General features: G+C 60.2%; 2 protein-coding genes across 7 annotated transcripts in view; one reads left to right on the top strand and one right to left on the bottom strand.

Annotated features, from left to right (window-relative positions):
* Positions 1–52: 52 nt before the first annotated feature.
* Positions 53–18,457, top strand: LOXL3 (lysyl oxidase like 3). Of its 6 annotated transcripts, XM_039724690.1 has the most exons (17): positions 53–165; positions 5,466–5,781; positions 7,103–7,266; positions 7,627–7,841; positions 8,263–8,316; positions 10,676–10,735; positions 10,969–11,194; positions 12,089–12,269; positions 13,803–13,957; positions 14,649–14,822; positions 14,972–15,127; positions 15,354–15,516; positions 16,189–16,432; positions 16,896–17,011; positions 17,116–17,252; positions 17,611–17,722; positions 17,869–18,457. In XM_039724690.1, exons 2-17 carry the CDS (start codon positions 5,478–5,480, stop codon positions 17,940–17,942), a joined length of 2,535 nt encoding a protein of 844 aa, XP_039580624.1. In that variant the 5' UTR covers positions 53–165; positions 5,466–5,477; the 3' UTR covers positions 17,943–18,457. The 6 variants fall into 6 exon arrangements, with proteins under 6 accessions (XP_039580624.1, XP_039580631.1, XP_039580652.1 ...); XM_039724697.1 differs by lacking the exon at positions 8,263–8,316; XM_039724718.1 differs by lacking the exon at positions 14,649–14,822.
* Positions 18,458–19,969: 1,512 nt separating this feature from the next.
* The window catches only part of HTRA2 (HtrA serine peptidase 2), a 6,608-nt gene continuing 346 nt past the window's right edge, over positions 19,970–26,231 (bottom strand). The window contains 8 exon segments of the mRNA XM_039723563.1: positions 19,970–20,328; positions 20,554–20,649; positions 22,701–22,770; positions 23,131–23,239; positions 23,667–23,699; positions 23,817–24,011; positions 24,727–24,931; positions 26,122–26,231. The exon segment at positions 26,122–26,231 is cut by the window's right edge and continues 5 nt beyond it. Coding sequence (XP_039579497.1) covers positions 20,163–20,328; positions 20,554–20,649; positions 22,701–22,770; positions 23,131–23,239; positions 23,667–23,699; positions 23,817–24,011; positions 24,727–24,931; positions 26,122–26,231 — 984 coding nt within the window. The 3' untranslated portion in view covers positions 19,970–20,162.

The raw sequence follows: 26,231 nt of genomic DNA, 5'->3' as shown, positions 1-26,231 counted from the left end.
GTGCCGGCGGCGGGGCCGGGGCGGCCCCGGGCACGGCGCGGGGCGGGCCGGGGCGGAGCGCGGCGGCACGGACCGAAATTGCTCGGCTCGGCACGGCAGGACGCGGCACGGCACTGCCCGGCTCGGCACGGCACGGCTCAGTTCGGTACGGCGCTGCAGAACTCGGTAGGGCTCGGTTGGGCTCGGTTCGGCACGGCACGGTTCGGCATCCCGGCGGTACCGCGCGGGGCCCGGCTGTCCCGGGAGCGGCGGGGGCTGCGCCTCGCGGGGCCGGGGCGCCTCGGGGGTGTCCCGGGTGCGGGGGCGATGCCGTGCCGTGCCGTGCCGTGCCGCGGGCAGCGGGAGCGGGGCGGGCAGCGCGGGTGTCCCACGGGAAGCGGAGCCCGGGTTTGGTTTTGGGGTGTACCGCACCCCAAGGCGTGCGAGCAGCGGGTTGCACAGGGCGTGGGGACTCAGCGTTTCCATGAGCACCGCACACGCTGCAGCTCATGGAAGAGGGAGGATGGATGGAGGGATGTGGGGCGCTGGAAGGGGATGATTCTCCTCGGCTGGCTTTTCGCCTTCCCGGCTGCTCTCAGAGCTGAGCCGGTCCCGTCTCCAGCCGGTCCAGGAAGGCTGGCTCCCTGCTCCAGGGTGCCTGGGACACCATCCCCACAGCCCCCTGCCCGCCCTCTGCCCCTGGGGATGGCCCATGATGTTTGCACATTCCTCCCAAGGCTGCCGAGCCCCGGGCAGAGCGGGCAGAGCTGTGCTGAGGGCCCTGTGTGTCCTGCGGAGGCTTCCTGGGGGTACGAGCTGCCAGGAGCTGTGCTGTGACCTGCCCTGCCTCGGGGGGTGACAGCAGGACACGGGGACAGCAGGTAGCCCAAAGGGCTGACAGCCTGGAGTTGTCAGAGGAGGGGAAAGGGGAAGGGCAGCCCGAGCTCCACACAGTGTTTTGTCCCTGTGTCCGTTCCCTGTCCTTGCCTGGGGTGGGGACACACACTGGTGGCAGGGCTGGGGCAGAGAGGGACAGCGAGCTCCCAGCCCTGTATTTTTGGAAGTGACACCAATCCTGCCAGGGAATCCAGATTCCTATGGTGGCCCTGGGCTGCTTCCTGCTGCTCCTGCGAGCAGCTTGTGGAACCATGTGCCCTTCCAGCCCCTGGTGGTGCTTACCCCGGAGCTCTGACCCATGTCAGGTCCCCTCCTGAGCAGGGTGGCGGTGTTGGGGCTCCCCTGCTTGGTGCACGGTTGCTCCCGGCTCTCCGGGGCTGCCGGGAATTGGGAAAAGCGGAGCAGGCGGGATTGCGAAAGGGCCGAGTGTGAGGGGGCCCTGGGGAGAAGGGGAGGGCTGGAGCCATGGGACTCACCAGACCTTCTCCTGCCCCGGCTGCTGGGGACATGACCCCGTGCTCTCAGGGATGTCCTGGCATGGGACATCAACAGGGAGTGACTGTGTCACCCCTTAACCTTCTCAAGGAAGGATAAACAGAGCGAGCTTCCTCTCCCTTGTGCTGGCGGCTTTCCCAGGTCTCTTGTGCTGCTCTTCTCTGAGTCCTCCCAGTTGTCAGTGCCTGGGATGCTCCATGTCCCCTGTGGGTGTGTCCAAGGCTGCTGCTGAGTGGCCTCGGTGGCCTGGCCCTTCCCTGCTGCTGTGGCTTGGGATGTCACCCTGTGATCAAACACACGGATTTACCCAAGGACCTGCCTCACCCGGAGCTCTGTTGGCTGTTCACTGGGGTTTTGGTGGGGGTTCTGATGTCCTGCAGTGTGCCCAGCGACTGCTGAAGGACACACATGATTTGGACAGTCCTGGGTCGCAGGGCACCAGCACAGCTGACCCCTCTGGAAGGGGCAGCCCCTGTGCAAGATGCAGGGCACTGATGGGGACAGTGCCTGGCTGTAAGTCACCTGTCAGGGTGACTCTGTCCTCTGATCCATCTCCCACTGGGACAAGCAGAGCCAGTGGGCTGGCACAGGGGCAGTTGGAGCAGTGTCGTGGCTCCTGCTGCCATGTGGGGCTGTCCCCTGCCCTGAAGGGTCCTCTCACCCACGCCAACCTCACCACAGCAGGGCTGAGGCTGAGAACTGGAGGAGCCCCAGGATTTTGCCTCCTCAGTACTCTCAGACACCCCACCAGCAGTGCCAGCTGTGCTGCAGGCTGGGCTGTGGCTCAGGGCCTCGTGCACACCCGGCTGGGACATTCCTGAGGTTTTCCTGGGCAGTGGCAAGAACCTGGGCTGCTTCCCGGCTCCCACGCCCAGCGCTGGCTGCAGCCAGCCCGTCCTCCAGAGCCCTTTACCCTCACCGTGCAGTTCTGCCGAGCATCCCTGCCTGGGGCAGCACGTCCAGGGTGCCACAAGCACATCCCGAGTGCCACAAGCCCTGCTCCAAGAGGAGATTGTCCCAGGCCGGAGCTGACAGCAGGATGGTTGGGATGCCGGGGTGGGCTGCCCACTCAGAGCAGAGCCTGTGGAAAGAACGAGCAGCAGAGCAGCAGGAGAGGAGCAAACGCACAACTTGTGCCTCAGAGAACGGAAAAAGTGATGTGCACAATGAGAGCCCTGTTAGCCTGGCTGCCCAGGACATGGACACGGGCACGGAGCGTGTGAGGAGAGGGAGGTGCTGCAGGAACGGGCACGGGGCCCTGCTGTGCTGCAGGGAGCTCACATGGCAGCTCGCCTGGGCTGCCCATGGAAAAGGCTTTGGTCCCACACAGCTCAGCTGGGGACGTCACTGGGAAACTCTGAGGTGAGTGGCAGAGCTGAGGAAGCACAGGGGGATGAGAGATGCTGGAGCAGAGCTGAAGCAGGACCCAGGAGCAGGGATTACAGACCCTGGAGCTCACGCTGCTGAGGCTTGGAGGGGATCAGTGATTTGCTGCACAAAGCCCAAGCACTTTTCAGGTGCCATGTTCTCTGTGTTTTGTTTCTCAATGCACAAATTTTAATTTTCCTTGTAGCCAGGGATGTAGGCTGCACCATGCTGATGTACCAGGCTGTCCCTGTTCCCATCTCCAATTACCCCTTTTCTGTCTCTGCAGTTTGTACCAGGAAGGTGTTTTTTCCCCCTCCTGGCACAGTTTTGCTTTGAAAAGCATGTGATCCTGACCAGAAAGCCCACAGAGTGGTGACTTCCCCATGTAACCACATTTTAGTTCCAGCAGGTGACCAGTTTTAATCCACTTAGCAGAAGGTGCACTGATTTTGTTGAGTGCTAATTCATCAAAAGGTGGTGCAAGATGAATCGAATGCCTTCCCGTCTCAGCCTGTTACATCAACACAGTCACTCCAATTAACAGGACCTGTGATCTCATAAAAGGCCATTCCCACTTCCTGCCGCGGGCTATTTCTGCCAGACCGTGGAGATTGGCATTAATTGTGTCCTTTAGGGTTGTACTGACCCCGTTGTGGAAGTGCCCAGTTGCACAGCAGAGCATCCTGCTCGCTCAGGAGCACTGGGGAAGCTCCAGTTGTGCATTCCTAAGGAAACACACCCCAAGGTGTGTTGTATTCAGCACTGAGGGAGCCCACATTTGTGTGTCAGGAGAGCTCTGAGGGTTTACAGCCCTTCCTCTGGGCAGGGCAATGTCCCCTCAGTGTCCCAGGGGTGGAATGAGAAGTTTTGTTGCTGCTGTAAGATGGCAAAGTCATCCCTTCCCTGCTTTCCAAGCAGGGTGGAGATGAGGATGGAGAATTCCCATTCCAAGCCCAGAGATCCCCTTTCCTGAGCTACTGGCAGGGCTGGGGTGGCCTTTTGCAGCCTCCCTCCCTTCCTGCTGGCTGGCTAAAAGGTTCAGCAGAGCGTTTCCCCTCTCTCTGCCCACAAACACACATCCTGCTGAGCTCTGGCAGTGCCAGGGCAGGCAGCTGAGGCACCAGGAGCCCAGAGCTGGCTCCCACCACCCCCAGCTGCCTGGGCCATGTCCCCACCAGCTCTGTGGTGTCCCCTGCCCCCCAGATGTGATAGAGGAGAGAGCCAGACCCACGCTGGTGTGGTTGCTCTGAAGGAAGTGATGTGCTTCACAGAATTACAGGGTTGGAAAAGACCTCCAGGGTCACCAATCCCCACCTTGCCAGCCAGACCAGAGCACTGAGTGCCACATCCAGTCACTGCCACCCCTGTGTCTGCTGTGGAACTGGAGCAGCAGTGCTGGTCCTTGTTACTCCTCACTCTTCCCGAGCATCTCTGCAGGCTCATCCCGAGGCTCTCACTGCTCCTGGTGGCACCTCCAGTGTCACATGTGCCCAAAGGGGCAGGCAGGCAGCAGGGCTGGGCCCTCTGGAGGCTTGTGTTGGTGTTTTGGGTGTGGCAAAGGGGCTGGCACTGGGCACCATCCTGGTTCATCCTTGCCTTGGCCCAGGAGGCATTCTGGAGAGGCTGGAGTGTGGAGCAGGTCCTCATCACCTGGAAAAGTGAACCAAGCAGGAATGGGGCTGAGTCCTGTGTGAAAACCCTGCCCTGGAGGCTGGTGGGGAGGTGGAGCAGCTGTGCCAGCCCCCAGCTCTGCATGGGGTTTGAATTTGTTTCCCTTTCTCTGTGACACTGCAGCTAAATACGGAAATTTTAAATCACCCCGGGAAAGCCAAAACTTGGGTTTTTTTAATGTTTTCTAATGGCAAGCACGGTCTGTATGAGTGCAGCAAGCAGAATCTGTGCTCAGGGGGACTTGGAGACAGAAATATCCTGCTGGGGGGCTGCCCTGGGGGTGTTTTGGGGGAATGCTTTCCCATCATGGAAGGGACTGGCAGGGATGGTGGCACGAGGCTGCAGTGGACAGCGAGGTGGGCATGGGCGAGCAAGGGTCAGAGCTTGTCAGCACCCCCCGTGCAGAAATGCTGCTCCAGAGCTACAGGATCCATGGGAATAGCACGCTGGGAAGGGAGGGCAGCTCACAGAGAAGGGTTTTCACTATTGTTTGCCGTGGGACTGGTACGGGAATACCACATCTCCCTCAGGTATTCGGGGAGCCACAAATATTGTCAGAGGAATGCGAATGCTCCGGCTGCCTCGCTCGTCATGGAAGGGAGGGCAGGAGCGTGGGCTGGAATCCCCTCAGCCAGCAGCCATTCCCTGCTCCTGCTGGATCGAGCTCCTGGCCGGTCCAGCTGGGCTTTCCCTGTGCCCTGAGCCTGTTCCAGCTCCCTCAGCTCTGGCATCTCATCCCCTCCTTCCATTCACCTCTCCTGGGCACCTGGGCACCCATCTGCCCTCACTGCCCTTCAGATGTGACCAGACAGGGCAGTGGGGGCTCAGCTGGAGCTGTTGACAGGGGGGGACAGGGGACAGGGGCACTGGGCAGGTCCCTGACAGCCCCAAGGATGCAGGAGCTGTGTGTTAGGGGCACTCTGGCCGGGCACATGGCTGTGCCCGTGCTGGGCAGGGCGTTTAACCAGCACAGAGCTGGGCAGGGGGCAAGATGTGGGGGCCTGGATGGGGATATTGGTGTTCCAACACAACCCTGACGCTGTCTGCCCCTGCAGGGCCCCGCTGCCATGGGAGGCACGCGGGCATGGCCGGAGCTGCTGGTGCTGCTGGGCAGCGCCTGGCTGTGGGTGGGCAGCGCCCAGCCCACCCCCCCGGGCCCCACGCGCCCCGCCGGGCCCCAGCTGAGGTTCCGCCTGGCCGGGTACCCCCGCAAGCACAACGAGGGCCGCGTGGAGGTCTTCTACAACGACGAGTGGGGCACCGTCTGCGACGACGACTTCACGCTGGGCAACGCGCACGTGCTGTGCCGCCACCTGGGCTTCGTGGCCGCCACCGGCTGGGCCCACAGCGCCAAGTACGGCAAAGGAGTCGGTAAGAGAGGGGTGCTGGGCATGGCATCCCCCCGGGCACAGCCACCACACGTCTGCAAGGGGCAGGCTGTGTGTTTGCAGAGCGCCCGGCAGTCATTGTGTGCTCAGGTGTGCATGTGGGGGAGCTTTCTGTGGGATTGTGTGCACGTGTGGGAGCTTTCTGTGTGATTGTGTGCTCAGGTGTGCACATGTGAGAGCTTTCTGTGGGATTGAGTACACGTCTGGGAGCTTTCTGTGTGATTGTGTGCTCAGGTGTGCACATGTGAGAGCTTTCTGTGGGATTGAGTACACGTCTGGGAGCTTTCTGTGTGATTGTGTGCTCAGGTGTGCACATGTGAGAGCTTTCTGTGGGATTGAGTACACGTCTGGGAGCTTTCTGTGTGATTGTGTGCTCAGGTGTGCACATGTGGGAGCTTTCTGTGGGATTGTGTGCACGTGTGGGAGCTTTCTGTGTGTTTGTGTGCACGTGTGGGAGCTCTCTGTGTGATTGTGTGCTCAGGTGTGCACATGTGAGAGCTTTCTGTGGGATTGTGTACACGTCTGGGAGCTTTCTGTGTGATTGTGTGCTCAGGTGTGCATGTGTGGGAGCTTTCTGTGTGATTGTGTGCATGTGTGGGAGCTTTCTGTGGGATTGTGTGCTCAGGTGTGCACATGGGGGAGCTTTCTGTGTGATTGTGTGCATGTGTGGGAGCTTTCTGTGTGGTTGTGTGCTCAGGTGTGCACGTGTGGGAGCTTTCTGTGTGTCAGAGCAGCCCCTTGGGGAGGTGGAGCCTCCCCATCTGCAGACCCCCACCCAGAACTATTGTAAATTCAGGCAACCCTAACAAGGGGAGAGATGATACATCTGACTACATCTTATCAGAAGGCTAATTTATTCCTTTACCATACTATCATATATTAAAGAATACTATACTGTACTAAAGAATACAGAAAGGATACTTACAGAATGCTAAAAAGATAATAATGAAAACTCGTGACTCTCTCCAGAGTCTGACACAGCTTGGCCCTGATTGGCCAAAGAGTGAAAACAACTCCCAGCAGAACCCAGTGAAACAATCACCTGTGGGTAAACAATCTCCAAACACATTCCACATGAGCACAACGCAGGAGAAGCAAATGAGACAAGAATTGTTTTCCTTTTCTCTGAAAATCACGTTCAGGGAATGTGAATGCCACACAGAACTTTACTCCTGGCGTTTCACTGGCTTCAGCTTTGTGCTGCAGCTCCTGCTGTAACCTGTGTGCTCCCCATACTCTGTGGGCACCTTCCCTGCTCCCAGGGGACCCTTGGCTCCCCCTCACCCCCGGGCTGTGTCTGGCAGGGCGGATCTGGCTGGACAACGTGAACTGTGCTGGAAACGAGAAGGACATCAGGGACTGCAAGCACCGGGGCTGGGGGAACAGCGACTGCAGCCACGAGGAGGATGCAGGTGTGGTCTGCAAGGATGAACGCATTCCGGGCTTCAAGGACTCCAACGTCATCGAGGTGAGGAGGCTGCTGGCCAGAGCGGGCAGCTGGTGACATCCAGGATGCCACAGAGCGCCCTGGGTGTGGGACAGTCTGGGGACTCGCCCTGGGGGTGCAGGAAGCAGCACCTGGTTGTGCTCCCTGGAGATGCAGCTGGGGACCCAAGGGGACAAGAGGCACTGAGCTCTCTGCATGAGGTTCAGTCCTTGGCTGCCCAGGGCCATCAGATGAGGCCAGCAGGAATGCAGGACTGGCTGTCCCTGTGCCCCGCCTGTGACTGGGGACCCCTCTCCTTCACCCTTGGAGGTTCCCTGGAGCGGGCTGGCAGGAGGAGGGGCGGTGGGATGGGGCTGAGCTGGGGCTGACCTGACCCCGCAGACCGAGCAGAGCCACGTGGAGGAGGTGCGGCTGCGGCCGGTGGTGTCCGGGGGGCGGCGGCAGCAGCTGCCGGTGACAGAGGGCATCGTGGAGGTGCGCTACAGGGACAGCTGGGCACAGATCTGCGACCAGGGCTGGGACAGCCACAACAGCCGTGTCGTCTGTGGCATGATGGGCTTCCCGGCGGAGAAGAAAGTCAACAGGAACTTCTACAAGTGAGTGTGGCCGGCAGGGAGCCCGCAGGGGTGTCCAAGCAGGGCTGGGGATGGTGCCAGGGCTATGGGATAGTACTGGGGGGACAGCAGAGGCTGTGCTGTTGGATGTTGTGGCTCCTAAAATCCCTCCCACGCTGCTGCTCACCAGTCCAAGCCCCAGCTGGCCATCTGGACACTTGCTAACCGAGCTGGGGGGGTGGGGTAGTTGGGAGGCTGTGTCCCCCTACCACACACACACAGCAAGGCCACTCCAAGGGGAGCGCCTTTGCTCCCTGGCAGGGCTGTCCCCAGCCCAAGGAAGGGGACGTTTGCAGCCATCAGGGGGTGCTCCAGGCACCCCGTGGGTGGAGCGAGGGGCACGGACACGCCGTGCCTGGCACTGTGTGTGCCCTGAGCAGGCAGCTCTGGTGTTGCTCCACAGGCGGCTGAGGCGAGCAGCCAGGACGAGGGGCCACAGCCCGAGGCTGGGCAGCAGGTAAGGGGCCAGGGCCCTATCTGCTGAGCCATGGCAGAGCTGGGCTGTCCAGCCCCACCAGTCTCTGCTGTCAGAATGGATCTGGGCACAAACAGATCCAGAGCAGACTGAAGGTTTGGGCTGTGCTGACCCAGAAGGACAAACCCCACACCAGGGGACCTGCCTGTGCATGCTGGGGTCCCCCATTCCCCACGAGAGACGATCTCTCTCCCAGGCTGGTCATGCTCCAGGCAGAGCAGCCCTGTCCTGCACAGCAGGCAGGAGTCCTGGCACCCTGGGAGGGCAGCAGGAGGCCTCGGAGCAGAGCTGTCTCTCCTGGTGGATGGGGAGGAAGGGCTGTGGAAATGGGCTGCTTTCTGCAGAAAGCAGCACTGGGGATGCTGGAAAGGCTCTGCACCCCTCCATTCCCTGCAGGATGGGCTGGCATGGGCACCAGAGCCCCTGCTCAGCAGTGCTGATGGGCACAGCGTGGCAGATCCTGCCCCGAGTGCCACATCTGCTTGGGGTCTGCCCACTCATCCTCTGCCTACTCATTCTTGCTGCCTTTCTGCCAGGCCCAGGGGATGGTCTGGCTGCCTTTTCCCTCCATCCTTGAATCCTGCTGCTGGATCTGTTGGTGGATACAGTGCCCATTCTCTCTTGCCTGGGGCATGGCACTTCTTTCCTGAGCCTGCTACCATGGTGTTCTGCCCCCAGCACGGGGCCTTGCCCCAGTCCCACCTGGTGCTGAATGTGCCCTACACCCACTGTGAGCTCTTCATTGTGACACTCCCAGGTCTGTGTCCCTGCAGTCATCCTTGCCAGCTCCTGCAGCTGGTGATGGGAATTCAGGCAGGGTCATCCCATGGGTTTCCTCAACTCCCACCTGAAGGTCCTGGTTGCTCCAATGTGCTGTTTCCTGGCTGGTTTGGTGCTGAGTGCCCCTTTCCCAGCGAGCAGGTCTTTCTCTTGCAGCACTGGGGGAAATGTTTTGTGTCTCCATGAGGCTGCAGTCCTGTCCCTGTGCCCTGAGCAGAAACTGGCTCCTGAGAGCCACACTGTTTTGTAGGGGCTGATCAGTTTGGGGCTGCACAGCCACAGTCATATGCAGGCACAGGCTAATCCAGGCTGGAAGGGACCTCTGGGAGTCCTGGTCCAGCTCCCTGTGTGGAGCAGAGCCAGCTGTGGGTTAAACCCAGGACTTCATCCAGCTGGCTTTTGAAACCTTCCAAGGATGGAAGTTCTGCAGCCCTGCGGTTTCTGCTCCAATATGGAACAGCCCTCATGGGCAAAAGGTTTTCCTTACCCTGAGCCTGAACATTTTGTTGTCAGTCAGGCCTCTTTCCTCTGGTGCTCTTCCCTCTCTGCTGGAAGAGGCAGAATCCTCACAGCTCCCACCTCAGCCCTGGCTGGAACAGTCCCACACCAACCCCATCTCCTCCCATGCCCTGTCTTGCTGCTCTCCCTGGGACTCACACCACATACATGGCATCTTCTTGTCCTGGGAGCCCAGATCCAGGTGCAGGATGCAGATGTGGTTTCCTGAGTGTGAGTGGGCACTGATGCCCTCTGTCTGTCTGAATCCCAGCCCTGTGCTGTGTTCTGGGGCTCACTGGGCTGTGCAGGCTGACACAACCTGTGCTGGCCTGCAGGGACAGTGGCCAGGCTTGGCTCTGCCTGGTCCCTGGGGCTGTCAGTCCCCTGCCCTCCTTTGGGCTACTCTGCTCTTCACTCCTTGTGGTCTCTGGGGTTTTGGCTCTGCTCAGCATCTTCCTCCCTGAGGGAACCGAGCATTTGAGGGATTGCACCTACACCTTGTGTGTGCTGGGCCCCTCTTGGCTCAGCCTGTGCCAGAGCTGTTTCCCTCACTGGCAGCAGGTCCTTGCCAGCCTGCAGCAAGTCCCACCGTGCCCCATGGCCCCAGGACAAGCACCCTGGGGCTGCCTGTGCTGCTTGCTTGGTGCTGCTTGCAGGGTGTCCTGCACCTTGGGGACACGGCGCAGTGGTGGCTTGGTATCTGGATGAGGACACAGACACAGCCACACCTGACCGATCAAATGGTGGCTGCAGGTGTTTGATCTTTTGCTGTGTGACAAGGCAGAGCAGGACGTGGCTGCATCCAGCAGTTTCCTGGTGGGATGCATGCAGGAAACTGCATCATTGCTGCGGAGTGTGGCTGTGTCACACTGCTGGCAGCTGATGATGCTGTTGCACCCCTGTGTGACACAAAGGGGATGCACATGATTTTTTCCTGAGGGCCAAGGTGCCCAGTTCAGCCTCCAGTGAAGCCAGGGCAGGCTGTGCTCCCCGTGTCACTGCTGAGGGCAGAGGTGGCAGCCTGACATCCCAGGCTTTGTGATGGTTGTTTTCTATTTTCCAGGCTGGCCTCCAAATCTCAGCCTAAACAAAAGCGCAGGGAGGACGTAGGGCCCAAGAAGAGGTAAATGGCTCAGTGGAGAGCCAGAGACAGGAGCCCCGTGCAGTCCCACCAGAGCTGTGCGTGTCCCCACGTGTGTCCCTGTGCTGCTGGGGGTGTGGGACAGGCAGCTGGCAAGGGGTGGAGACAGGGCAAGGGGCACAGCCAGCGCATGCAGCTGCAGGCAAGGTGGCTGGTGACACCTGCACTGCCACTGGCCACGCTGGCCGTGGCTCAGGGCTCCTCTCCCCTCACAGGCTCTTCACGGAGCGGCAGCAGCTCAACTACCGCCTGCACTCGGTGTCCTGCACGGGGACAGAGGTGCACCTGTCCATGTGCTCCTTCGAGTTCTACCGGGGCAACTCCTCGGCGGCCTGCGGCTCCGGCATGCCCGCCGTGGTCAGCTGCGTGCCCGGGCCCCTCTTCAGCACTGGCAGTGCCCACAAGAAGAAACAGCGCCAGCAGCAGCAGCAGCAGGGCCAGGTGAGCCATGCAGGGAGGGGGACGAGCCCTGTGGTGGCCCACAGCCAGACAGTGCCACACTCTGGGCCAGGTTCTGTCCCCCGGGCTCTGCAGGTGTGTGGGTTACTGGGTGACCAGCTCCAGTGTCTTAGTTTGGAAGGACAGGTGCCTGCTAAGGAAGGCAGGAGCCTCCCTGAGATGGAAAATGTAAACCCTCTCCCTCTGAATTGCTATGAATTTTAAAATAAGGGGGCTCTCAGGCAGCCAATATAGGGCAGGAAATAACAGTTCTTTACTAGGGAAGAAAATAAAAGGATAACATAAACAATGCAGTAAACTAAAACAACACTGACAGAGTCAGAACACAACCTGACACCCTGTGGGTCAGGGTGCTGGCAGCAGTCCAGTTGGAAATGAGGCTGCAGTCCTCCTGGAGTGTCAGGTGTGGTTCTGCTGGAGCAGGGATCCTGTAGAAAAAGGTGTAGTCTTCCTCTGAAGATCCAGTGGAAGAAGAGAAATCTGCTGTTCCTCTGGGAAATCCAGTGGAGAAGCTGTATGTAATTTCCAGAATCTCCAGATTATATCCAGGTAGGAGTGCTTGGCTGCTCCCTCTGGGCTCCCATCTCCCAATGGGATGCTGCAGTTCTTATCAGCCATGCAGTGACATTCCATAGCCTGTTATCAACAGATGTCCCTCTTGAGGGAGGAGTGGGTGTGGAAGAGATAAGGAAAACTGCCCACTTGACAAAAGACAGCTGCCACACAGGTGGCAAATCGAATACAGCTTGCCTTGCAATCGGTGACATCCAGAGCAGGAGGTGGGGACGGTGTGCTGTCCCTGCACACCGCAGGAGTCGTGGCCAGCGCTGTGCTGTGCCATCCCACACTGTGCCAGCCCTGTCCCCGCTCCCGCAGCCCCGGATCCGGCTGAAGGGCGGCGCCAGGGTCGGCGAGGGCCGCGTTGAGGTGCTCAGGAGCAGCGAGTGGGGCACGGTCTGTGACGACCGCTGGAACCTGCAGTCGGCCAGCGTCGTGTGCCGCGAGCTGGGCTTCGGCAGCGCCAAGGAGGCCCTCACCGGGGCACGCATGGGCCAAGGTGAGGCTGTTATCCTGTTCCCATTTGAAACCTTTCACTGCATTTTCCTTCTATGGAATACATTTTTGGCGAGGAAATAAATGTAGGTGAGGAAGTAGCAAGGCAGATCCCGTTACTGTTCAAAGTATGTTTTGATGAGGATTTTTTTAAATGCATACCCATGGCAACTTGGACAGAACAAAGGTGTAAAATTCAAATGCAATGGTTATGAACCATTGAAACCTGAGAAACAGGCAGAGAATATCTGAAAAATGTGATCCATGTTTCTGCATTCCTTCTGCTTTGTGAATAGCAACTTAAAATTGTAGTTTGAATATTGTATTGCCAGGGCAGAGGCACCATATTTATTATGGCAGGGGGTTATTGGGGTCTCTCTGACCCCAGCTGCCATAGGTGTCTGGATAGCAAAGCCTTGCTAAGCTCCACTTGTCTGGGTCCCTCAGGCAGGCTCCTGGCTGCAGGCAATCTTAGCAAGCAGCTCAGCTCTTAAGTGAGATCAGCTCTTTGGTGAATTCAGCTCTTGGTGATTTCAGCTCTTTGGTTGCTAAGTGCCTCAGCAGACACAGGAGAGAGAAGAGTTGTTTGCAGTTCCACTGTATTTGCAGGGACCCTCGTGACAGGGAGGAATGATGATCTGACTCCATGTTCTCAGAAGGCTAATTTATTATTTTATGATCTATATTAAACCAAACTATACTAAAGAATAGAGAAAGGATACTTACAGAAGGCTAAAAAGATAATAATGAAAACTCGTGACTCTCTCCAGAGTCTGACACAACTTGGCCCTGATTGGCCAAAGAGTGAAAACAACTCCCAGCAGCATCCAGTGAAACAATCACCTGTGGGTAAACAATCTCCAAACACATTCCACATGAGCACAACACAGGAGAAGCAAATGAGATAAGAATTGTTTTCCTTTTCCTGAGGCTTCTCAGCTTCCCAGGAGAAAAATCCTGGGCGAAGGGATTTCTCAGAAAATGTCAATGTGACACAGTTCCACAGACGTGTCTTTTTTAGCAGCTTCTGTGAAGGGTGACAGTGACAGCTCTTCTGAACAGCACAGAAATGGGGGTTTATATAGGGTTTAGGGGTTTTGGGAAACAGTCCAACAGTAAGGGTCAAGGTGAAAGTGACCTGTCATCTTACAGAGAGATAACAAGGATCTGAAGGTGGAAGAGGAGCTTCTTTTGGTCCAGTCATCACGACTAGGCATTTCTTATCTTAGGCAACTGACCTCCAGGGAGGCCTTGCAAGCCCTGTGGCTGCTACAGCGCCAGGCATCCCCTCCTGGAGCCGTGGATGAGGCACTTACCCAGGCTTTGCTTGGCTGGGGTGTCCTGTGAGCGCTGGGATGCATATGGAGCATCCCAGTGGGACCACAGCCACTCAACCACACTGCCCTGGGCAGCAGCTGTGCAGGCTGGAGTGTCCAACTCCCTCAGACCTGCCAAAAATAGAGGGCAGCCTTGGGGGCATGGGTGGCCCTGAGCATCCGTGTGTCACAGGGCCCTGATTTCTGCTGTCCTCCGGCAGGGACGGGCCCCATCCACCTGAACGAGGTGCAGTGCCGGGGCACCGAGAAGTCCCTGTGGAACTGCCCCTTCAGGAACATCACGCAGGAGGACTGCAAGCACACGGAGGACGCGGCTGTGCGCTGCAACGTCCCCTACATGGGCTACGAGAACCTGGTGGGCACCACGGGGGGCTGCTGGCTCCACGGGGCTCGGAGTGGGGTGCTGGGAAAGGCCCACAGCATCCATGGGAGCCTCGTGTCTCCTCTGCACCCCACACATTTCCCCCTGTCCTGGGAGCTCAGGGATTTTGTGGGTGGGAGCTCCTGTGAGGAGGGGAGGCTGTGGGGGCTCTGGGTGTTCTGTGGGTGCTGCTCTGTGAGGGGAGGTGTGGGGCAGCTGCTCCCTGCTGCTTTTCCTGCTGCCAGCCTGTGCCCACTCCCCAGCAGAAACATCAGGAAAAAAAATCACTGTGGGACAACCTAGAGAGATTTTTTTTTTACCTGTGATGAAACAAGCAAATGGAGCTACTTGTTCTGTTTGCCCATCGTTTCATCCACTTTGAGCTTCTTTAATGATCTTTAACTCTCTCACACCTGTCATTTCTGAAATGACGCCATTTCAAAATGAACTGTTTTCCCTGCGCTGGTGAGACAATTCCCAAACTCACAAGCGATTTGTTGTCCCCAAACCCACCAGTTTTGGCAAGTTCCCTGCCAGCTGAAGCCGTGCTTGGCTCTGCTCAGTTCCTGGCTCCCCCATCCCCGTGTGCCCCGGCAGTGCTGGGACGGGGGCTGGGGACATCCCTGTGGCGCACGGGGAGCATCACCTGTGACAGTGGTGACGCTGCCACCGCCTTTCTCTGCAGATTCGGCTGAGCGGGGGCCGGAGCCGCTTCGAGGGGCGGGTCGAGGTGGCGGTGGGGGCTGGCGACGGGGACCAGCCCCGCTGGGGTCTGGTCTGCGGCGAAGGCTGGGGTACGCTCGAGGCGATGGTGGCCTGTCGCCAGCTGGGTCTGGGATTCGCTAACCACGGCTTACAAGTAGGTGCCAGCACCAGCTTGGCCAGGGCAGCAGCAGCCAGCACCACCGCTCACGGGGCTGGGAACGGGGATGGATGGGGATGGCGGTGGGACAGGAGGTGGTGGCACAGCGTGGGGTGCGCGCTCACGGCCCCAGGGCTTCCCCGCAGATCCGCCTGGCCGGCGGGAGGACAGAGTTTGAGGGCCGCGTGGAGGTGAAGCGAGGCAGTAAGTGGGGCACGGTCTGCAGCGATGGCTGGACCACCAAGGAGGCCATGGTGGCCTGTCGTCAGCTCGGCCTGGGCTACTCCCTGCATGCTGTGACGGTAGGTGCCAGCGAGGAGGGCCCCCGGTGATGCCCTGGTGAGCACAGGCACCGGCCAGCACTTCCCAAACCACCGTGGGGCTGCATGGGGACAGAGGGAGCTGGACCCCTGTGGGAAACTAGGGACCTGGGGTGTGGTGGGGGGCTTGGCTGCAGCCTGGGTGTAAGTGATCCTGGGCAATCCAGCCGCCAGCCCTGCCACCCACCCTGCCTCACCCCCTCGCCAGGAGACGTGGTACTGGGACGCCAGCAACGTGACAGAGATGGTCATGAGCGGGGTGAAGTGCGCCGGCCACGAGATGTCCCTGAGCCACTGCCAGCACCACGGTGCCAGCCTGAGCTGCAGGAACACGGGCACGCGCTTCGCTGCGGGCGTCATCTGCTCCGAGAGTGAGCGGCCATGGGGGCTGAGGGAAATGGGGGCTGCGGGGGGCCTGCCTGTGGTGGGGGCTCTGCAGAGAGGGGACTGTGGGCAGTGGGATCTGCAGGTATGGACTCTGAGCACCGGGGTCTGTGAGTGGTGGGATCTGTGGTCAGTGGGATCTGCAGGAATGGACTCTGAGTCCTGGGATCTGTGAGCAGTGAGGTCTGCAGGCAGTGGGGTCTGCAGGTATGGACTCTGAGCACTGGGGTCTGTGAGTTGTGGTATCTGTGGTCAGTGGGGTCTGCAGGAATGGACTCTGAGCACTGGGGTCTGCGGGCAGTGGGGTCTGCAGGCAGTGGAGTCTGCAGGAATGGACTCTGAGCACCGGGGTCTGTGAGTTGTGGGATCTGTGGTCAGTGGGGTCTGCAGGAATGGACTCTGAGCACTGGGGTCTGTGGGCAGTGGGGTCTGCAGTCAGTGGGGTCTGCAGGCAGTGGGCTCTGTAAACAACAGTGTTGTGGGGCCAGGGGCTGTGCTCAGTGGGGTTGCAGCTGGAGGTCAGGATCAGCCAACACCCAGCCATTGCAGAGGGCACATGTCCCCCTGGCTGGCTCAGCCCTGGGCACTGCCCCGTCCCCTCCACTCGCCCCATCCCTGCCGAGGGCAGGGCCCGTCCCTGAGCAGCCGCCTGTCCCCAGCCGCCTCCGACCTGCTGCTGCACGCGCCGCTGGTGCAGGAGACGGCGTACATCGAGGACCGGCCGCTGCACATGCTGTACTGCGCCGCCGAGGAAAACTGCCTGGCCAGCTCGGCCCGCCTGGCCAACTGGCCCTACGGCCACCGCCGCCTGCTCCGCTTCTCCTCCCAGATCCACAACCGCGGCCGCGCCGACTTCCGCCCCAAGGCCGGCCGCCACTCCTGGGTCTGGCACGAGTGCCACCGGTGCGTGTGGGGCAGGGGACAGGTGGGGCTGGGGGTCAGGGAGGGGAGAGGGTGGTGCTGCTGCAGTGGGCTGGGTGAGGAGAGTGACACTCTGCAAGTATGACACTGAGAGAGGGTGATGCTGGATGAGGGTGACACCAGGTGAGGGTGACACTGGATAGCCCCAATCTGCTGCCCAGGGTCCAATTTTGCCTGGTTTGGCTTAGGGTTGATCCTGGATGAGCAGTGTTGGGGCTGGGGTTTCCAGGAGGGCAGGGACAGGGCTGCAGGCTCTGCCCTGAAGCTGAGCCCTCTGCTTGTTTGGCCCAGCTGGCTGGGGACAGCTGTGTCCCCTTCCAGGGCAGGACACAACTTTGCCCAACCTCACAGTGCTGCCACCTCAGAGCAGGGGCTGTGGGGACATTCCTGGTGGCAGGGGGCTGATGCAGGGCAGGCTGCAGCAGGCACTGGCTCCCTCCCACAGGCACTACCACAGCATGGACATCTTCACCCACTACGACATCCTGACCCCCAATGGCACCAAGGTGGCCGAGGGACACAAGGCCAGCTTCTGCCTGGAGGACACCGAGTGCGAGGAAGGTGGGCAACGTGGGGCCCTGCAGCACTGTCCTTGCCCGTGTCCCCATCGTGGGGCCAGGCTGGGGGTCTCAGCAGGGATCACCTGTGTCTCTTTCTGCCTGCAGATGTGGCCAAGAGGTACGAGTGTGCCAACTTTGGGGAGCAGGGCATCACCGTGGGCTGCTGGGACCTGTACCGGCACGACATTGACTGCCAGTGGATAGACATCACCGACGTCAAGCCAGGCAATTACATCCTGCAGGTGCTGCACCTGACCCTGCCAGCCCCTCCTGCCACCCTCCCAGCCTCTGTCCCTGCACCTCAGCCCTCCACACACTTCAGCCACCCATCCCTCTCTCCCACTGGAGCTCAGTGGGTGTGCTGGCATGGGACAGTGCCTGTCCTTGTGCCCACAGACGTGCAGGGCTGCTCAGAGATGCTGTCACATGGGTTTTCCAACTCTGGGCAGCACTGCTCATGGGCACATGGTGCACAGGGACACAACCACCCCACCACATCAGCAGCCACTGGCTCCTTGGAGCTCTCCAGCACACCCACCACAGCTGGGGAGACACATCCTGTGGGGCTGGGGCAGGGTTCTCACTGTCGGTGCCCCACAGGTCGTGATCAACCCCAACTTTGAGGTGGCAGAAAGTGACTTCACCAACAACGCCATGAAATGCAACTGCAAGTACGACGGGCACCGCATCTGGGTGCACAGCTGCCACATCGGTAACAGCCCGGGCACGGCACAGGGGGAGGGTGGAGGGCAGTGAAGGGCTGCAGGAAGCCATGAGGATGAGCACGGGCTGGGATGGTGCTGGCAGGGCAGGGGATGCACTGCAGCAGAGCCGACAGCCCCTGCCCTCTGCCCGCAGGAGATGCGCTCAGCGAGGAGGCCAACAAGCGGTTTGAGCAGTACCCAGGTCAGCTCAACAACCAGATTTCATAGGGCCCCGGCCCTGGGGAGACAGGCATCTCCCTCCCTCACCCCATACTGGTGGGAGGAAGCCACTGGAGGACCGGCAGGGAGGCCTGATGCCCAGTGCTGCTGCCACTGTGTCCTGCCGGGGACTGCCCAGGACTCGCCACCGGCTGCCCTTCCCCACCTCGGGGGGGCTGGTGCTGGGGGCACCCACACCTGCACCTCCCAGCCTGGGGCTGCCACCCCAACCACTGGCCAGAAGAGCGTGCCCACATCCCCTGGGCTGCGGCACACGGGTACAGTCCGGGAGGTCCTGCACCCCCCGTCCCTCCCATCCCAGCTGCACCCCAGCTCCCACTCCCCCCTTCAGCCCTGGTTCCTCTCACCCCACAGCTCACCCCCAGGGCCCACCACCCACACAGGAGCTCCTGGTCCCCCCAGGATGGTGCAGGTGTCTCTGCCCACAGTGCTGCCCAGGGGTGGCTCCTACCCCGTTTCTCGGTTGTAATTTTATTTCCTCTATAAAGTTGTAAGTTCTATTTCCCAGTGGTTGCTGGCACGTCTTTGGGCTGGGATGAGGAGCCTGGCAGGAGCAGGTGGCATGGGTCATTCTGCAGGGCTGGTGGCCACACTGGCACAGTGTGGGAGCATCCCCTGGCCCCTGCCATGCCTCATCCACACAGCCCTGGCCCGAGCAGCCCCCAGCACCATCCTCAGCCAGGGCTGGTCCTCGGGGGGAAGCCCAGCTGGGTGAAAGGCAGGGACCAGCAGCAGCCTGTGGGGAGGAACTGAGGAGCAGGGATGTGGGAAAGAGCTGGTTCTACCTCACCACATCCAGGGTGAATGTTATGGAGCAGAAATCCCATCCTGGGGCTGTGACCCTTGAGGATAGGGGTCCACAGGACCGTGCCCCACAAGAACCGAGGTCTCACAGCAGCACGGGGCTGCCTCGACTCGTGTGGGAGCACAGCCCAGCCAGGCCTGGGGCTGAGACGCTGGGCAGGAACACTCGGATGTGACACCAGGGCTGAGGGAATCCAGCCCAGCTCTCAGCTGTGTGCTCTGACCCCAGCAGCCCTTCCCCACTGCGGGGAGCCCCTCAGCTGCCCTCAGCCTGGGAGGAGGAGGGGGCAGGCCTTGGCGCGGCCCTGGAACGCTGCGGTCAGCGCAGCCGGAGCAGCTATGCCAGACACGCCGCCATTTCCCCCCATTTCCCCCGGGCCGGCGGCCCGAATTCCTCCGGCAGGGCCGGGGCTGCTGAAAGGAGGCTTGTTCTCAGGGCAGAGCCGCCCCTGGCCGCAGCACCCCCGAGGAACTGTGCTGCTTTCACGTCCCAAAAGCAGGCGGCCGGGGCTCGGGAGCGCCGGCACGGGCAGGGCCTGGCCCGACAGCCGCATTCCTCCGCTGCTCCGGGCTGCCCTCGCCGCCGCTCCCGCTCCAGCGGCGGCTCTTCCAGGAAGGCGAGGAACAGCTGGAGCTGCTCCTTCCCCGAAGGCCTTGCCAGCTGTCCCCAGGGGCCGGGTGTATGTGGGAGCAGAGCTCCAGCACGGACAGCGAGCTCAGGGCGGGACAGGCAGAGCCCCGGCCTGGCTGTGGCTCCCATGCTCATCCCTCCTGGACATCACGCCAGGAGATGCCACCTCAGCCATCACGAATCCAGCATTGACACCAATTTACCACGGCCTGGAAAGCTGCTGCAGGAGGGGATGTGGACACATGGCTTGGAGCAGTCACAGCTCCCAGCAGAAGGGATGTGACCAGATGGCCGTGGCACACCAGCACTGCTGCGCTCCAGGGAGGTAAAGCCAGTCCCAGACCCGCTCCAGGGCTGCTCTCACCCACAGAGGGGCCACACAGTCCATGGCTCGACAGCTGCCTGCCAGCTACACAGAGGAGCTGGATCCCAGCCCAGGTGGGTTCCAAGCAGGTGGCAGAACACCATGAACACTGATAAGGTTCCTGGAGGCACAGCAAGCTGAGTCTCATGTGGGGACTGACAGGAGAAACAAGGTCCCACACAGCCCAGCCTCCACCAGGCAACTGCTGCTACCATGGGAAGGAGATGACACGGCCCTGGGGGCCGCTAGAAAAGTGCTTTATTTGAGTACAGAGGGGCACAGCTGTACCACAAGTCACCCAAGCACAGGCCCCTCTCTGGCCCCTTGCAGCCCTGCACAAGCTCTGTCTCTGCCTGGCCAGCACAGACACGTCTCAGTCCTGCCCTCAGCTCCAGCTGGGTGGTCTCTGCTACTCGGTGACCTCGGGGACGACGCTCACCAGCAGGGTGTCGTAGCCACGCCGCACCAGCAGGGCCAGGCTCTGCTGCGTCCTCACCGCCTCGTACACGTCCTCGGCACGCCGTGACACCGTCCCGTTGATCTCCAGCACCACGTCCCCAGCCTTCAGCCCTGCCCTGCAGGGAGAACATGGATGAAGCTCACAGAGGGCGAGGCAGACACTCGGCGTCATCGTCCTCCAAGTGCTGTGGCACCAGAGGTTCTAGAGCTGCGCTTGGCCAGCAAGACAGCCAGCATGGGAAAAGTGGTTTCTGCTGTAGAGCCCAGCCCTGCTGCTCTGGAGCAAAACACATCCCAGAGCTGCTCCCTCAGCCAGCCCTAAGGCACAGGGCAGCACTTACTGGTGTGCCGGGGAGCCGATGATCACCTTGTGGATCAGCACGCCGTAGGAGATGTCAGGAAAGGTGGGGTCACGCAGCTTCAGCTCTGCCAGGATGCTGCAGAGTGAACAGCAGCATCAGGGATGGAGCTGGAGGCAGAGCAGGGCTCCCACCCCCCTCCCTGCAGCTGCACAGGCTCAGAGACCAGGCTCAGAACCTCCCCTCCTGTGTCCCTGCATGAGCCACAGCTGCCAGCCCCAAACACCACCATCCTCCTGTCAAAACAAGAGGCTGAGAGTCCAAATGGCATCAGGGAGAGCTGGAAACCCCTGCAGCAGCTGCCAGCTGGATCAGAGCTGTGGTGATGCACATCCCCATGTCACATCACCCTCCCCAGGGTCAGATCCACCCCTCCTCTGCTGCAGTTTCACTTCTCTGCCCTAGCTGGGCAGGACACACAACACAAGCTGTGCCCCTCTTCCTGCCAGACATGTCAGCAGAGCCCTCCCCCTGAGTCTAGAGACTAAACAATCACAGTTTCTCACACTTTCCCACAGATTTTGGAATTTCTAAGCCAAAATTAAACTCTGCATCTCTCACAGCTCCTCTTTGGACTCTCCCCAACTGCTCCTCACCCGTCTTGAATGAAATCCAGAAGTGGATGCAACACTCCAGCTGGATCTCTCCAGTGACAGCATTCTTCCCTCAAACACTGCATCAGCTGCAATCCCTGCAGACCCACACACTCAGTCTCTGCCCAGCTCTGCCAGTCAGGGCTCCCCACGTGGCTGTGGTCTGTGCTGAACTCTGAAAGCTGCCATCCCTTCCCAATTTCACACAGCAAAGGTGGGAAGAGGCCTCTCAAGTTCCTCTCACCCCACCCCCAGCAGGCTCAGTCAGGGCAGGCTGCTCTGGACTGTGTCCAGCTGGGATTTGAGGATCTCCAAGGACTCTCCAAGCAATGTCTGCCAGGCTCTGAGCACCTTCCTCACAACCAAAAAAGAGATTTCTTGTGGACTCTCACACATCTCTGTGCCTCTTATCTGGCCTGGGCACCACGAACAGAACAACGGGGTCTGAGCCTGAGCCTGTGCCCAACACAGAGCTTCTCCTTCCTGTGCCAGGGAAAGCTTTCCAGATGGAAAGGTTCAGGGCAGTCACCCGGTTCCAAGGCCAGCAGTCCCTTGCTGGGAGCCCTTCCTGCTGGGCACAAACAAGGCTGGCAGTCAGGTGCTTTCCCTGGATCACAGCTCGGGGCTGTTCGGAAGCCGGAGCCGCGTGCCCGGAGCTGTGTCCGAGGAATTTCACGCTGCTTCCTGACAGAGCCGGTCCCTGCAAGCATGGCCAGGGGAGCAGGAGGAGGCTGGGCTGGCCTCCCACATCCCCGGGGTTCTGCCGGGTACCAGCACCATCTGCTGGGCACTGGGGAACTCACCAGAGCTTTAGGAGGGCAGAGCACAGCCCCAAAAGGTGTTTGCCCAGCACAGCACAACACCAGCCCCAAGAGGAAGCTGAAGGTCCCTTAAATGTGGCTGCAAGAGCCAAGGAACCAGAGCAGGTGTTGTCCTTCTCCCTGAGGTGGAGCACAGGTCCTGCTTGCTGGCATGGGCACTTCAAAGAATTGTTTGGGTTGGAAAAGACTTTTAAGATCAAGTCCAACCACTCCCCCAGCTCTGCCAAGGCCAGCACTGACCATGTCCCCAAGTGCCACATACACACAGCTGTTAAACCCCCCCAGGGACAGAGATTCCACCACTGTCCCAGGCAGATATGCCAGGGTTGGACAGCTCTTTCCAAGAAGGAATTTTCCCAATATCCAACCTCAACCTGCCCTGGCACAACCTGAGGCAGTTTCCTCTAGTCCTGTCCCTTGTTCCCTGGGAGCACAGCCTGACCCCCACCTGGCTCCACCCTCCTATGGAGAGGCAGAGCACTTTTTATCTGCTCACAGAATCTTCTACCAGTGAAGAAACTTCCATGTTTCCAATTTACCCGTGAGCCAGCTGGGAGTCTAACCACAACACAAGCACAAAGAGATTTGAGAGTGAAAGCTTAAGCTGTGGAGACAATCCTCCCAAAACCAGGCACCCTCAGTTAGCTGGGAAGATCCCATCACATCCCTGCCCCAACAGGACTGGTCTGTGGGCCCCTGAGCTCAGGACAGGTACCTGGGAGTGAGGGTCAGCATCATCACCCCGATGTAGCGGCGCTTGGACTCTGCATTGCCAAACCAAGAGCCTGTGGAGGGAAAGGACATGGAATGTCACGGCTGGAAAACAGAGATGTGCTCAGAACAGTGCTGGGCTGAGCCCTCAGGGCAGGCAGCATCCAGAGCCATTCCAAATGCCTGCAACAGCTCAGTCCAGGTGTTGCATTTTGCACCGTGACTTGGCTTCCCTGGTTTGTCAGATTTTTGACAGAGAATGTCCCTCCCCAGTGTCACAGGAAAACCAGACAGGGCAAGGCAGCAGCAGCACAGCTTTCCTGTGGCACCAGATGAGACCACAAAGACTTCTCCTGGGAAGAAGGGTCCAGAGCCCAAAGTTTCCCTCTCTCACCGTCCTCCCCCAGAGCCCGAGCAGGGAGCTCCCCACTCACTCTTGCGGTGCTCCTCCTTCTGCAGGAACTTCCGCAGCCGGTCCGAGGGGATGGCAAAGGAGATCCCTGACGTCACCTTCATGGTGTTCACACCAATCACCTCGCCATCCTGCAGGGAAAGGGCATTGGGATCCCAGTGCAGCAATCCCAGCAGTGACCCAGCCTGGATCACTGTGGAGGGCAGGAGAACTACTGCACCAGCCTGGGGTCCTGCCTCTGTGCCCACCCCTTCCCAGGCTGCTGTCCCCATGTCCTCCTGACCCTGCCAAGGCTGGGCAGGACCCAGGGGCTGAGTCCACGGGATGAGTCCATGCAGTCCCTGGCTCTGCCCTGCCAGCACCAGCCAGACCCTGTCTCCACCAAAGCCCCATCAGCTCCAGCAGCCTCAGGCACTGCACAGGGCTCTCATGCCAGGCTCAGCCCTCCTCTCCCTCCTCCTTCCAGGAAGCCCCCCAGCACCCACAGAGGGGCACAGAGCAAGGGGCACACAGCACACCCCTGCCCCAGCCAGCAAGGCGACAAGCAGCAGCACTCACCAGGTTGACGAGGGGGCCCCCAGAGTTCCCAAACTGCAGCAGAGGAGAGAGAGAGAGTGAGCAGAGCACGGAAGCCCCACCCTGAGGCCGATCCCAGAGCGACCGGCCAGACCCCCCACGTCCCCCCCACCGTGTCCCCATGTCCCTCACGTCGATGGCAGCGTCGGTCTGGATGTACTCCATGTCGGTGGCGGCCAGGCCCAGCTCGCGGCTGCCGCGCTGCGCCGAGCTGACGATGCCCGAGGTGATGGTGTTCTGCAGGGCAAAGGGGCTGCCCATGGCCACCACGAACTCGCCCTGCCTCACCTCGGCCGAGCGGCCCAGCGGCAGCGTGGGCAGAGGGTGCTGTGGGCAGAGAGAGGTTGCGGGGTGATGTCATGGATTGCCTCAGGCGCCCCGGGTTTGTCCCTGAAGATTCCTTCCCCAGGTGTGTCAATGGCCTCTCCTTTCCCCACCCTGACCCCTGCTGAGCACTGTCTGTCAATCCTGAAATTCCAGAAGGGTCGAGTGATAGGCAGATTCAAAGGATGCCTTCCACCTCTGGGGGGGACATTGGACTATCCAGGTGTCCTTTGTCCCCTGAGACCTCCTCTCCTGTACCTGGTTGGTGGCTTCCTACCTCGTCCCTGCCCCTCTCGCCCAGGTAAAAGGGCCAGCAGACCACGCAGCTGGGGGTTCTGCTGCAGCTGTTGCTAGATTCAGAAGCCATGCGGGCCAGAATAAAAGCTCTGGATTAAAACCCTCCATCAGAACCAACTCCTTCCTTCACCATCACCTTAAAGCTTCTCCAGCAGAGGGAAACCTGTGGAGCAGACCCTCCATGGGAGGCAGCTCCATCCACCGCTATCTGAGCCCCGGCATGCCTGGACTTGTCCCAACGTGCCCAGCTAGCCAAAAGCGTCTCTGGTGTGAAACACACCACAGCTGCCACTATTTGGTTCAGCAGCAGGGCCAAGCCAAGCCACGCCACGTCCCGTCAGCAACACTGGTAATATCCCAACAGCGAGACGCTCAGCGGGACAGACAGAACATCCCTGCGGCCACCGGGGCACGCACGCACCTTGGGCTTGATCTTGATGGTGGCAATGTCGGCCACCTGGTCCACGTCCTGCACCACGGCGTCGTACATGTCGCCGCTGGCCAGCTTCACGCGCACGCGGCGCCGGTTGGCCACCACGTGCGCGTTGGTGACGATCAGCCCGTCCGGGGACACCACGAAGCCAGAGCCGTTGGAGATGGGCACCTCCCGGCCCAGGAAGGGGTGCCTGCAAGGAGGGCACGGGTCAGGAGGGGCTGGGAGGCAGCAGCACGATCACAGAATCACAGAATGGTGAGGTTGGAAGAGAACTCTGAGATCATCGAGTCCAACCTGTGCCCTCACACCTCAATTAGACTATAACCCCAAGTGCCATGTCCAGCCTTTTTTTAAACACATCAACAGATGGTGATTCCACCACCTCTCTGGGAAGAGCATTCCGGTAGTTCATTATTCTTTCAATTAATTTTTTTTTTTTTTCCTAGCATCCAACCTATCCCTTCCCTGACATAGCTGAGACTGTGTCCTCTGGTTCTGTCAGTGCTGCCTGGTGGAAGAGACTGACCCCCACCAGTCTACAACATCCCTTCAGGAAGTTGTGGAGAGCAATAAGGTCACCTCTAAGCCTCCTCTTCTCCAGGCTAAACACCCCCAGCTCCTTCAAACGTTCCTCACAGGGCTTGTGGTCCAATTCCAAGCCCCTCACCAGCCTTGTTGCCCTCCTCTGGACACGCTCAGGATGGGGGAATCCTTCCCTGTCCCAAGAGTCTGCAGAAACAGGGAAATGTGCACGAATGCAGCGGGAATCCAGGGCTCATGCACAGCCACAAAGGTACAATCTACCAGGAGCAGAAGCACGTGGGAACAGGAGGGGCTGTGACCTGTGCAGGGACACGTGGAGCAGGTGACAAAAACAAACACCTGAGAGGCAACTTTTCCTGATAGTGGGAGCCCTGTCAGACACCCCAAGCTCTGCCAGTAGTCAGGTGAGGTGAACAGAAAACGGGATGGACAGCAAGGCCAAAGCCCAGCTGGCGGTGAATTACTGCAGTGTGGGTCAGGAACCCAGAAAGGAGCAGCACAGCCGATGCCTCCTCACACCGTGAGACAGCGAGGGTGACACTGCACACAGGTGACACCGAGCCGGGAGCAGCAGCCACCCAGCTGGAGGGCAGAGCTGCTCCGAGAGGCGTTGGATGGTGAGAACTTTGGAGAGCACAAAGGGAAATGAACACCAAGCGCTGCTGCCAGGCAGAGTAACGGGGCAGCCTGGAAGGACACGGCCCCGCAGGACACGGAAGCGGCAGCCGCGTGTCCGTCCCTCCCGAGGCACTCGTGGCAGCCCTCTGGGTCGGGTCAGGAGAGGCCGGGGCCACACTGCGGAGGGACATCGCTCCCGGGCCGTCCCGGTGCCGGTACCTGCCCACGATCTCCACGTAGACCAGCGCGGGCGCCGTTTTCTCCACCACGTCAGCGATGAAGTTGAAGGCGGCGCGGGGCGAGGTGGGCGGCGGGGCGGGCGGCGGGGC

Source organism: Passer montanus, unplaced genomic scaffold (genome assembly GCF_014805655.1).
Source record: "Passer montanus isolate IOZ18808 unplaced genomic scaffold, ASM1480565v1 scaffold109, whole genome shotgun sequence".
Lineage (NCBI taxonomy): Eukaryota > Metazoa > Chordata > Aves > Passeriformes > Passeridae > Passer > Passer montanus.
The sequence above is the reverse complement of the archived record's forward strand: the minus strand, read 5'-3'. Positions and strand labels throughout refer to the sequence as shown.